Source organism: Anopheles aquasalis, chromosome 3 (genome assembly GCF_943734665.1).
Source record: "Anopheles aquasalis chromosome 3, idAnoAquaMG_Q_19, whole genome shotgun sequence".
Lineage (NCBI taxonomy): Eukaryota > Metazoa > Arthropoda > Insecta > Diptera > Culicidae > Anopheles > Anopheles aquasalis.
The window spans coordinates 49,068,549-49,081,048 of NC_064878.1; the positions used below are offsets into that span (position 1 = coordinate 49,068,549).

General features: G+C 47.0%; 4 protein-coding genes across 10 annotated transcripts in view; 1 reads left to right on the forward strand and 3 right to left on the reverse strand.

Moving 5' to 3' along the window:
• The window catches only part of LOC126574749 (AT-rich interactive domain-containing protein 1A), a 14,850-nt gene extending 14,101 nt beyond the window's left edge, over positions 1–749 (forward strand). For all 4 annotated transcript variants that reach the window (XM_050235095.1, XM_050235097.1, XM_050235096.1 and 1 more), the window contains one exon: positions 1–749. This exon is cut by the window's left edge. The gene's annotated coding sequence lies outside the window, so the exon portion shown is untranslated.
• Positions 750–933: 184 nt separating this feature from the next.
• Positions 934–5,358, reverse strand: LOC126574592 (probable chitinase 2). Its single transcript, XM_050234870.1, has 4 exons — positions 4,763–5,358; positions 2,366–2,530; positions 2,106–2,301; positions 934–2,035 (listed from the first exon to the last, which is right to left on the reverse strand). Exons 1-4 carry the CDS (start codon positions 4,863–4,865, stop codon positions 1,027–1,029), a joined length of 1,473 nt encoding a protein of 490 aa, XP_050090827.1. The 5' UTR covers positions 4,866–5,358; the 3' UTR covers positions 934–1,026.
• Positions 5,359–5,822: 464 nt separating this feature from the next.
• Positions 5,823–8,006, reverse strand: LOC126574297 (probable chitinase 2). The gene is made up of 4 exons (XM_050234421.1): positions 7,674–8,006; positions 7,206–7,370; positions 6,946–7,141; positions 5,823–6,863 (listed from the first exon to the last, which is right to left on the reverse strand). The coding sequence occupies exons 1-4, from the start codon at positions 7,756–7,758 to the stop codon at positions 5,846–5,848; spliced, it is 1,464 nt and encodes a 487-aa protein (XP_050090378.1). The 5' UTR covers positions 7,759–8,006; the 3' UTR covers positions 5,823–5,845.
• Positions 8,007–8,233: 227 nt separating this feature from the next.
• The window catches only part of LOC126574296 (uncharacterized), a 9,128-nt gene continuing 4,861 nt past the window's right edge, over positions 8,234–12,500 (reverse strand). For 3 of the 4 annotated variants that reach the window (XM_050234418.1, XM_050234420.1, XM_050234419.1), the window contains 3 exons: positions 10,925–12,500; positions 10,738–10,850; positions 8,234–9,661 (listed from right to left, as the gene is read on the reverse strand). The exon at positions 10,925–12,500 is cut by the window's right edge and continues 192 nt beyond it. In XM_050234418.1, coding sequence (XP_050090375.1) covers positions 9,453–9,661; positions 10,738–10,850; positions 10,925–12,500 — 1,898 coding nt within the window. In that variant the 3' untranslated portion in view covers positions 8,234–9,452. Of the gene's footprint in view, positions 9,662–10,052; positions 10,516–10,737; positions 10,851–10,924 lie in introns of all 4 variants that reach the window. The other variant, XR_007608217.1, reaches the window with a different exon arrangement.

The following is a 12,500-nucleotide window of genomic DNA, read 5'->3' on the forward strand; positions in this document are numbered from 1 at the left end:
GTGACATCGATGGCCATGCCATGATCCTTGTATGATCGTTGTATAGATTTCCATTGAAAGCAGCTGACGGGCTGACGGTCAGTAGTGCTTTCCCGCGATTTCAGGAGCCAGTTAGGTGAATCATTTTTCGCCGATCACAGCCTCACTACACCTTCCTCCCTCCAATATACTCTCATGCATACCCGAGAGTGCATAGTTTAGGCGTAATATTATCTAGTGCCCCGTTAAGAATGTTGTCCCGTAGGAAAAGTGCGCGTTAGATTAGTAGCAAAAAAAAGGTAGCCAATCTCTGTTAGCATTAAGTTCTGCGGGAAGGAGAAAGACTGCAAACTGCCGGTGCCGGTGAAGGCCAGTCACGTTCCGTTCTACTCATGTCCATCGTATCGTGCAACGTGTAGCCGTTAAGAGGTACTGTGGGTGCGTTTGCGCCTCTGCTAGGGCTATAGACATGGTAGGAACACACCATAGACAACCAATCACAGTCTTCAACCCGATTTCAGCCAAAATGCTTCCAAATTTCAAAATACATATAAGAATAGGCGCCCCCAACAGTTGAGATGTCGTGAATTCAGTGTACAGAGGAGGAGGATAAGCTTACAGCGCTTACTGCTCGTCGTCGCGTCGCGTAACGTAGCGAGCAAATCAAAGCAACCACAATCGGATCGTATTAATCGTATTATCGCGTAAGGATGCATTCTAATCGAGGCGTAGCTGCTACAAGTAATCGAACCGCGTGGAAGGTTGAACTATTGGACTGTATGTAATTGTATTAAACTTTGTTAACGGAAAAAAACAAAACCTAACCGTATACAGCGCGCAATCAATTCGAGGAATAATAAAACAAGAAAAGAAACTTACTTTCAGTAGTTGTTGGGATATGTTATCATTTCGGATAGCTTTGGGGGTCCTTTTACGCTGATTTGTCAGTTATGTTAAAACTTCTCACTTTAATTACATCATATTTACCACACTTTTCTGCTTCTCAAGGCTGATTCTAAACGCTAAACGAATTTGTTAAATAGCAGCTTAAAAGCTGTAAGTCGCAGCAGAAGCCGCGGTTCCCAGTAGCAGCAGCAGCACGACACCGAACGTGATACCCGATAGCTGGGCCATCCTAGCAGCCGAGGAACCGGTCGAAGAACCGGCACCAGGTTTGCTCACTTCCTGCACATCCGGAATGACGTTCTCCTGCGTGAGTTCATCCAGCGCGACGATGATCGCGTTGCTGATCGTCTTCAGTAGCGGGTACTTGCCATTGACCGGTGGCGGAATCGTCAGCTCCACCTTTTCCCGATCACCGAAATCGACGTACGTGTCCGTCTCCGGTGCACACAGCCCGTTAAAATCATCCGTATCGACGGACCACACCATCAAACCGGCCAGCTTCTGACGTACCGCAAACCGTACCTTGTTGGCGATCGATCGCGTACTATCGTACACGACCACCTGCGATGCGGTGTCATTCGATTTGGTGGCCACCATTTCGGCCGCGGCCACGTCCCAGGTCAGCGTCCAGTCGGCCGAATTGCGCTTCAGCTCCTCACAGATCTCGTTGTAGCCCATGAAACCGTTCTCCTTGGTGGCCGGTCCGGGGAAACCGACCTCGTTCGCTACATCACCCAACCGGGCTCGGGCCATCGCACTGACGAACGTGCGTCCGTAGAAGGGCAGTCCGAGGACGAGCTTGCTGGCCGGTGCACCGAGGTTAAGCAGATGCTCGATCGAATACTCAACGTTCAGGAAGTCCTTGCTAGTGAGGGGCGCATTCGGACCGACCTGCCGGTTCCAGCTCCCGTTGTAGTCGTAGCACATGACGTGCAGAAAGTCCAGATACTTGGACAGTGCCTTCACATCGTACGCCGAATCGATCGTATCCTTACCAGCGCCGATGGCCGACGTGAGCAGCAGATTGTTGCGCTTGAACAGTTGGCTCAGTTCGCGGACCAGGGCGACAAAGTTTTCGCGATCGATCGGTTTGCCACCGCGCTGCGTCGGGTACTCCCAGTCCAGATCGAGCCCATCGAAACCGTATTGCCTTGGGAGAATGGGAGAAACACGGGGTCGTAAAGAGATCGGTCTGTCATGCGTTGCTCAAGTGAGCTTACTTGATAAAGTCCAGGGCGTTTTTAACGAACGCTTGCCGTCTTTCGGGGTTAGCGGCTAGGTTGGAGTACTTCTCCGAGCCCTCATTCCAACCACCGATGGCCAAGAGCACCTTCAGGTGTGGATTGGCCGCTCGCATACCCACCAGCTTCTCGTAGCCTCCCTTACCATAGTTGTCCTTCAGGTCCTGCCATGCATCTGTGTGAACGAAAACGTTATACATTATCCGCTCTATTGACACAAGACAAACCAACCAACTTACCCAATGACTTAATGGCATTGTTCTGCTCGTCCAACCCGGCGAAAGCGTAGATAGCGTGAGTGCAGAGTGTCGGATCGAACGCATCCAGCCCGTAGGACGCGGTTCCGTCCCGGTAAACGGCCCAGGTTGAGATGTAGCACGTTACCACTCGATCGTGATCGGTAACTGGTGGATGAGTAGTAGTAAGCGGGTGTGCAAGCGGGTCAATTAGTGTTTGCCGAAAACATGAAGCCACCACAGCCCCGGAATAGAGATACGCGTTATCGTAACGACATGAAAGGCAGTTGGCCTGGAGCGACCTGGCAAAAATGAACGAACTTAGGTGCCGCCGACAAAAACGCGACCGAACAACGAACATATCCACCCTGGAATGAGTCACGCTCCAACGAACTGAATGGATGGTCGAATTTCGCCGGGGTACTACCGATAGAGGCATACCGTTGGATTGTCGGTGGATAGCTATTTTAAGCGGAGTGTTGTCCAGTTTGACCCCCACACGAGTAACGCGTGGCGCCGCAATCAGGAAGCTCTGTGGGAGCTGTTCAACATAGCTGCAAGCGTGTACTGAATCATATCCGGCCGTATCGTAACCGGTGTTTAATAGAAAGGGTTTCGCTGTACCGATAACCTCATGATCGCGATGTTTATACGCGATCGTTTGGTTGGAGCTTGTGTACGGAATGCCGCGAGCATTTCGAACATAACTTGCTCACCAACCACCATGCTCTATCCGCTTAAAGCCGGAAGCTTCCGTCTCGATCTGTGCGATTATTTATCCTTAATTATTTATAATTTCTAACAATTGAAAATTCACAGCACTGCTAACTATTGCCGTTGGTGCCATTTTCATTAACGACAAGAAATGACGACAAGTTGTTCAAGATCTTAGTTACTGCGATCTTCACATCGGTCGCTTGCTCTAGGCCAAGTATTGTCGCCACTCCAAGACTTTCTAATTATCGATCATTTATGTTACGTTTCAACATGTGACTAAATGTCTCAACACCTGCACCACAATGCCAGCGTTTATGGTGATAATTTTCCTGGAAAAAACAGTCTCCATACCGTTACCCGCCGGCTAGTACATGTTCCTTAACTAGACACGTTTGAAGTGGGTGTCATCGATGCCCTGTTTGTGCGCCATTATCAAATGTTGACTAATAGCGAACAGTTATGTCCCATTCATGAAAGGCTCCCGCCCGCTGTGTATTGACATTGTTTCAGGCACACTTCATGAGTGCCATGCGTCCCCTGCTGAGGCAACATATTTTGGGTGGATGCTTTGTTTGCTGGATAACATAAAACAAGTCTCGATATCGCCGCTGCGAGTTTGTAATATTTTTTCATTGTGTCCTGTTATCGTTTTCGCGTTTGTTTAGGATGCCGGTAGGTTTCCACATCAAACAACCTTCTGTTGGTATGCAAGATACGCTGGCAAACCAAATTTGTTGAATTTAATACAAAAAAAGTAAAATAATTTCAAGTTGTTACGTAAAACAGAATATGCAGCTCTTTACTGCTCTTCGAAACCGGTTCTGTCGGTAACCGAAAATTTGATGAAACAATTAACACCTTCTGTGCCATCGCCTTCCATTCTCTGTGTGTTTGATCGAGCCGTTTGCTCCAAAATGTACGCCTTCACTTTACAAACAAGATACACACATTACTCACGCGTTTACTGTAGCACTGAGCGAAAGGTTCTTTGTGGCATGCGCTAGCGGTGATCTGTTGCTAACAAGGAAGCATTTGTAGCCAGTACTAATCGACAATCTATCGGCCAATTAATGCTGCCTAAGCCTAGTAATGCTAGTGTACGAAGGATAAATCAATCTAACGCTGGTTGCGCCAACATCGAGCGATGAAGTAAGTAAAGTTGCCGTGGGGAATCCCGGATAGTAAAATCTCAATAAGTATGATAATATGTTGCCATAACTATGGTAGCACATTATTAGTACCGTTCTAAGAGCGTTTCATAGTGGATTGTGTCCAAAGAGAGGTTAACAGAGTTCTTATAGAGACTTGGCTTTTATTGAATGCCATTGGATTGGACCGTGTTGAGACAGGAAGTCCAGCGAGAACGTTTCACATGGTGAATGATCTCAACGATTTCCATTCCAAGGCCACCCATGCTTCACGCACAAGCGATCCAATGGGATGATACTCAACTGCAGTCCAAAGAAGAGTGGAACGAACAAGAAAACAGGCTTAATAGACCCATCCTATAGAACCCAGAACCCGTTCTCTCTTTCCTCGCTTTCCAGAAGCCGTAACCGTCAATCGGCTTTATATTGTCATTATATCAGCGACGCGCGCACAATATCTTCTCCCATTCCTGCTTGGAAGTGAGCTTGATATGTAGATATGATTTTCTATGGCCCATTGGCATAGCATACATACCTGTGGCGCCACTGCTGGAGCCAATCAGTAGCAATACTGGCAGCGAAATGACCAACAATCGCCTCGAAAACGCATCAATCGGAACTCTGCACACAAGCCGCATTTTGCTATATTTTGACACACTTTTTAACGGTAGCGCTTGGTTTCAGGAAATACACTTGTTTCGTCTCAACTATTTCGCACCACGAATATGCGATCGTTTGTGTGGTTCTGTATTTACACTCGGTTCACGTTTTCACCAGGCGACCACCACCGACAGCACTTTCATAATCAGCAGCAGCATGCAACACTGGCTGCGGTGGCGAAGAGGTGCTAAACACCGTTGGCAAGAGTTTCAGGTACAAACCCTAGGGCACACCAAACCCTGGTTCTTGATCGTACTTGCCCGAAAATCACGTTCACGATCGCGTTAAAATGTCAGAGGACGACGGCGAGTGGTGTTGGTGTGTGTGGCCGCTGCTTTGCTTTTATTGTAACCGCCGTGTGTGAAAGGCACGAAAAAAAAAGCGCCACGACATCAACGCTGCCAAGCGACGAACCTCTCGCAGAGCGACCGACGTACCGACTCCACAAACGCTGCTCGTAAAATGCAGCGACGAACGTTAGTGCCGTGCAAGGTAAGTCCCAAGCAAAAGAAACCTATAGCCGTGAGCTGCTCAAGACGAGAGAAACAAAACCGTCGCTCTCTATGTTGCTTCTCCTGTGTAAAGTATCAAAGTTGGCGGGCGCGTCAACCCCGCCACGATCAACCTTTCACGACCACAAGACGCCGAAAGATGGAGACGAATGCGTGAGGATCGATCGAGAGCGTGAGAGAAGCTCCCATAGTACGCTAAGCGAACTTAGTTCTCTCCACTGACATTTATCGTGCCCCAAGAGCGGAGTGAATGTTGCTCAAGGTACTGCAGCTATGGATCACATGGATTCTAGTATGCTGCTCTTTGTTTAGTACTTCAGAGTAGAAAGAATGCACAGAGAATTAGAACGACTGATGATTCATTTTCTTATGTGAATCATGTTGCTATTTGTGATATTTTTTATTTAAAAATAATCATTATTTTAACTGCTTTGTTAAGATTTTATTCAAAAATTCAAGGATTGAAAAGAGGTCGCAATAACCTTGAGAAAACTAATTAGCACGATAAGGTGTGCGACTGATGTCGTAGCGTCTAAGGACCGTGCAGCTGATGGGTCATACGGTTCTGTTTCATCTGCCGTAACATCTTCTGGAACATCCGGAGTGACATTTTCCTGGGCAAGCTCCTCAGACGCTACCACGATCGCGTTGTTGATGGTTTTAAGCAACGGGTACTTACCACTGACCGGTGGCGGAATTGTGAAGCGCGATATATTTCCCTTTATGATGAAATCTTCATATGTATCCAATTCTGGTTTGCATAAGCCATTAAAATCATCTGTATCGATTGACCACGCCAACAGTCCCGCCAAGTTGTGGCGCATCGCGAACCGTACCTTGGTGGCGATCGATCGCGTACTATCGTACACGACCACCTGCGATGCGGTGTCATTCGATTTGGTGGCCACCATCTCGGCAGAGACAGCATCCCAGGTCAGCCTCCAGTCGTTCGGATTGCGCTTCAGCTCCTCGCAGAACTCGTTGTAGCCCATGAAACCGTTCTCCTTGGTGGCCGGACCAGGGAAGCCAACTTCTTCGGCATCGTCTCCCATGCCTGCTCCAACGATACGGCTGACGAAGGTGCGCCCATAGAAAGGCAACCCCAGCACTATTTTGTTAGCTGGTGCACCAAGGTTCAGAAGATGCTTGATCGTGTACTCGACGCTCAAAAAATCGGAGCTCGCAAGGGGCGCATTTGGACCGACTTTACCGTCCCAAGTTCCGTGGTAATCGTAGCACATGATGTGTAGAAAGTCGAGATAGTTTGAGAGCGCTGGGATGTCATATGCTTCGTCAATCACTGTTTTACTGGCCGCAAAGGCAGACGTGAGCAGCAGGTTGTGTTTCTTGAACAGTGTGCTCAACTCCTGAACCAGGGCCACAAAGTTTCCTCGATCGACTGGATCTCCTCCACGCTGCGTTGGATACTCCCAGTCCAGATCGAGGCCATCGAAATCATACTGCCTAGAATGGAAAGAACAACAGTTAGATTACACCGAGCAACCCGATATGCTATGCTGCTATATTTGGGGACCTAACGACCTACCTAACGTAATCCAAGGCATTAATTACAAACTCTTGCCGGTTGGTAGCGTTGTTTGTGAAGTTTGAGTATTTCTCTGATCCCTCCTCCCATCCGCCGATAGCTAGCAGCACCTTTAGGTGTGGATTTGATTTCCGCATGCTTGTGAGGCGTTCGTATCCTCCTTTACCGTAATCTTCTCTTAAATCTTGCCAAGGGTCTGTGAACAGAAAAGTATTTAAAACCAATTGTGCCAACGAAGCCAGTATCACAATTCAGCATACCAAGCGATTTTATAGTGTTATTTTGTTCGTCCAGACCAGCAAAGGCGTAGATAGCATGTGTGCAGAGCGTAGCATCGAACGCCTCTAGGTTGTAGGACGCAAATCCTGGACGATACACGGCCCATGTTGAGATGTAACACGTCACTACCCGGTCATGATCGGTAACTGGAAGTAATGTATAGTGTAGTGGAATCAACGAAGATGTCGCTTTTTTCTTCAATTAATTAAAAACCATAATTAGTTGGACTACAGCGAAAATCGCCTTAAAACATGCAATGATCCATGGTTTGAATAAGTGGTAGGATTGATTATCAGCGTATGGATTCTAACAAGTAGTAATCACTTTCCCAAGAGCACTAGTGATTACACAATCCAATCCGAACACTTGAAAATAACCATCGCAAAGCCTTAGACTAACCAAGCTTATCTTCCTATCTTTTTCACTAAAGATCTCCCTTTGATACGTACCGATTGCAGAATTCGCGAGCTCACTAGCAAGTATCAAAGTAACTACAGTCAAAACCATTCGGTTGATAACAATCGATTTATGCATTTTAGCAAACAGGCTGGTCCACGAATGCAAAATACAGCTACCTGCAACTCAGGTGCTCACTCACTACATCAGTTTGCGTTCACCTTCGTTTATCATCGACGAAAGAATATGATGCGCGACGACCGATAACGGCTGCACGGTTTGTTGGCAATTATTTTAAAACGTTTTCAACGTTACGTTCCTGGAAAGACACACTCAACAGAATTGAAGCAGACGACGACACCGTTCGTAATGCTGCCATGCGCTCCAAGGCATGAACACGATCTGACTCCTGGCTATCTTGTGTAGCTTGGTAGTACCGGAGTACATACGGCGACTGCCTTAGTTATCTGTGTTCTGTGTCTTGTAGTGGATGCATCGCTTTAGCAGAGCAGATGGTATCGCGTGGCCACAGTAGTTAACAGTAATAGCTATTGGACATACTTGAGGCTCTATCTGAAATCTTCAAAATCGCTACGCAGCTGCATGGTCATGTAGAATAAGATTTGATGCATGATGTGGTCGGATGTAATGAAATATAACAAGGACTCCCAGTGAAATGCCATTTTGACGTTTCTATTTATCTAACAAGTGCGCTTTTGCTTCTCCAGTGCCGCAGAAATAGAGATTCGATAACAAAGTTTACGAAAAGATTGGCTACGAACCCTTTGTAAAGGTCCATCCTATCCTGAACAAGTGTAAAATGCCTCTGGCTCACGTGTTTCGTTTGAAAAATATATAAAATCCACCAGCATCACCGATTGAATGGCAATTTTGGGTCGATTTTCTAATTTTTTAGCAAACAAGCTTGTAGCCAGCACTAATGCTTGTGATTGCGATTGTTGATACTGATACTACCGCTATTCCATTGCTGGTTCAGATTGTTGATTGCTGCGAATGCTACATCCTTGGTATAAGAGTTCGGATATGCTTAGGTCATAATTTAGCCACCATGCGCCATAGTGCGGTATGTTTTCTAATATCTTACATCATTCGAAAACTTAGAAGATAGAAGCTAAGATTACGCGACAAAGCGACGACACATCACACAATGGAAATTTTGATTTAGAAGGTAAGCTCGTGATTGTAGAAAAGATGAACAGGACAAGATATAAAATGCTCAATCGCCCTATCGTGTGTTGTTCAATTGCAATCATCTTTCACATTTCACATCCTTTCTTCACGATCACTATTTGGAAAGGCCAAATGAGCGTTAAACATCTCTTAATTCTATCCTTAAAAAACAAGGAAAAGCGTGCTCGTGTGCCTTAGAAAGCGATAGAAAGACTTTAAGTAGATTTGCGGTTCTAGGTAGGAAAAGTGTCAACGTAGAAACCCAAAATAGAATAATAGTCTGTGCTCTCGTTGTAAAAGGTCATCCGAAAACTTGTGTCGATATGTAAAAAACGGGTACAATAGTACGGTGATTTGAAAGGTTGCTGATTTGGACCCAGATTAGAGAGTGAGTGAGTGTTCTAAGGTGCCATTTAAGTAAGTGCTAAAGGACAAGGGGTTAAGGAAAGGGGGCTCTCCTTCGCCAGTTCTCGAACCTTCCCGATCAGTCCTTCCGTTTGCAGAAATCTCATATGCTCTTGTACGGTTCCATCGCTACATTACAATACCCTCTCCTAACACATTAAACATAAGTTATCACTTGAGGCCGATGCCGAAAATTGCCGATCCGGTAAACATGGCATGCGTGGTGGCGTGGAAAGCTAAAACTTCAGGCGCCCCCCAACATCGGTCGTCGCTAGAGAGCCGTGCCGTGTCATCATGGGGACGGGTGACGGTGGACCCGACGAGTTACGGCTATCCGAGAGTGGCAGCGAGACTCCGGTGGCGTTGAGGCGCGTTTTCGTATCGTTCTCCTGAAACCGTTCCATTATTTTCGCCACTATCATTGAGGGTGGAATGTGTGGATTGCCTGAGAAAAGAAGGAAGAGAAGAATTAGAAAATGCAACGTGATGTGGACGGTTCAAAAGCTCAAAACCTAATACATTCGACATAGTATAAAGGGTATCAAAGATACAATAGTGCATGGAATTGATAAAAGTGTTGTGCAGTTCAAGTAAAAAGTTAATTAATTAAGCTAGTTTTACTTTACTAACTACTGTTTAGTAAGATATTAGATAACGTAAATAATGCTGCAATACCTAGTAAAAGACCGAACAATTTAACAACAAAACGATAACAGCAAAAGCGTAATATTAGATTACAAATGAAACAAGCAACACGCAGAAGTTCTATTGCTACACAAGGTAGGTAAAAAAACGAAGCTTCAAGCACAACCAAAGAAAGTCTTTACACTGCTTACTATTTTCCCAGCTCTGCCACCTGTTGCTATGCCACTGCACAATGAAGGCCACCATCACCACCCGAACCAGCCAGATGACCGATGGTATATTTTTATTTATATTCTCTCCCCGCCCGGTGATGATATGTGCCATACACAGTGTGAAGAAGGTGTGCTAATAGACTACAAACATGACTTGGTTAGTTGTGAGCCGGCGCACGCTGTAAACGTTCGCGATGGGTGGCTACGGAAACAGCGATCGATGATCAGCACAGCACAGCAGAAGCCCTAATGTGAAATCCGAAACCGAATCTATACACCTTTTCCACAACATTTTTGCTACATTTTGGTCACATTGGGTGAAATGAGATAAAGATGATATTTGCATCCCGATAACGCTGAGTCAGTTTACACGCTGATGGTTGTTGTTATTACATGGGGCGCGTTTGAAAGCGCTGCAGAATGTGTAGTTTTTCGTAATCGGCTTAAATGGAGAATATGATGAGCGATCGAGACGTTCGATGGGTTCGACGATCGCGATCAATGATCAGCGAAGAGAGGAAAGATGGAAGAAATAACAAATTGTGAGTTCTAGACGCCTGGTAGATCACCGTTTAGCTAATCGAACCCTCAAAGCTTCGATCAGATTATGAAGAGTGTGTGCCCAATACCAGATGATACTGTATCAATGGTTTGTCCTGCTTACCTACTAGCCCTCGATAGCCCAGTACGCTGTTCTCATGGATGTGCATGGAGAGCTGTTGCTGACGAAGGAACGCTTCCGTATCGACCCCTCGTACCTGGGATGGTTTTAGAAACCTATACAGAATCAGAAGAGATAAGGGATGAAAAAGCACGTGATGTGAGTCACAAATTCCTCGCACCGAACCTACCGTTTTGGTATTTTAGATAGAACATCAGTACTGTGCGGCGCAGGGCCAAAGCCTAGATTGAGCAGTATCTTTTCCGGATCCGGCTTGCGAGCATTCAGCAAACTTTCCACGCTCGAACAACGACTAGAGTCGGACTGCAGGGAGCTGTCCTTTACGAGCATCGTGCTGCGACGCCTCGTGGAATGCTCCATAAAGTTAGGTTGCTGTGGTGGGTGATGATGCTGCTGCTGCTGTTGCTGCTGGTGTGCTTGTGAGCCGATCAGATGATCTTGCTGGATGCTTAACTTACTCGCAGTCCGCGGTATTGGACTGACGGGGACGGAACGTGTGAGATTGTTGATGCTGCTGCTGTTGTTAATGCTCGAACTGGTGTTAAGTGACGAGGGGTTCGGGCAACTGTTGTTACCTTCGCTGATCGCGAACCCATCATCGTCATCGTTCATCTCGCTAAAGCTGCGCCCAATCTCCATCAGATTGTAGCGTCGGCCGGTGGCCCGCGGATTCTCGCTGGAGCTGCGCCCAATTCGACCGATACCCATTCGCGCTGTGCGCGGTTTCACTGGATTCAGATACACGTCATAGGCATAAGGATGGTCCGGGGCCGCCACTGTCGCGCCGGCAGGTGTATCTAGTATGTTTTCCTTTTCTTCATCTTCCTCGCTGATCATCCCCGGTATCATATCGTCGGATTTGGGGAATGATTCATCGAAAGAAAACTCGTACGCATCGGACGGGTCCACATCGATGACACTCACCTCCAACGGTTCATTTTGCGGCGGCTGTGACGCTCCCGAACGATCGTGTTGATCAATCTCCGTTTCACTACCACATGCGTCGTCCACGCACGGGGCCGGCTGACCAATAGCCACGGTCGTTGGATCATTTAGCATTGCCGGTACCGATCGCTCTCCTGCGTCGCGACTACCGACACCGAGCATGTTGCGCAGGTCCAGCTTCTTCGCCTTTATCAATCCGTACTTGGCCTTGTTCATGTTCAGCTTATCGTACAATTCGTTAATCTTACTCTTGCCCATCACGAACGCTGAAGAACTCCCTCCAAGCTCCGGCACTGTGTTCGTTCGTGCGCCGGCGTCATCACCATCTGGACAGACCACCTCTGATGGGCCAGCAGCTAAGGGTACATTCTCAGTTGGCGTAGTCGGACTGCGGTCCAGATTCGAACCAGATCGATTGAACTTTCCTAGTAGCGTTTTCTTAGAGAGAAAGTTCCGTATCGAAAGAGTTCCTTCGGGAGCTGCCGGTTTAGATCGTTCCGGATTCTCCTCTAGTTTTGCTACCTTCGGAGTGCTGCTGCCGGATGGTTCTGATCCGATTGTACTGCTGTTATTGTTCGGTAGGCTTTCACTAAGTACATTCTGTGAGCTGCATTCGGTTGCTGTGGCTTCCTGCTGTTGACATAGATCGCTCTCCTGAGTAATACCACCCTTCTCTTCCACTTCTGCTTCTTCCTCTGGCTGCTCATCACTGCTGCTATTGTTCCACCTTTGGTCTTGCAATGCCCTCGGCTCCACATCCACCGTTGTGTGCACCAGCTGCTGGTGATCAAGCGGACCGG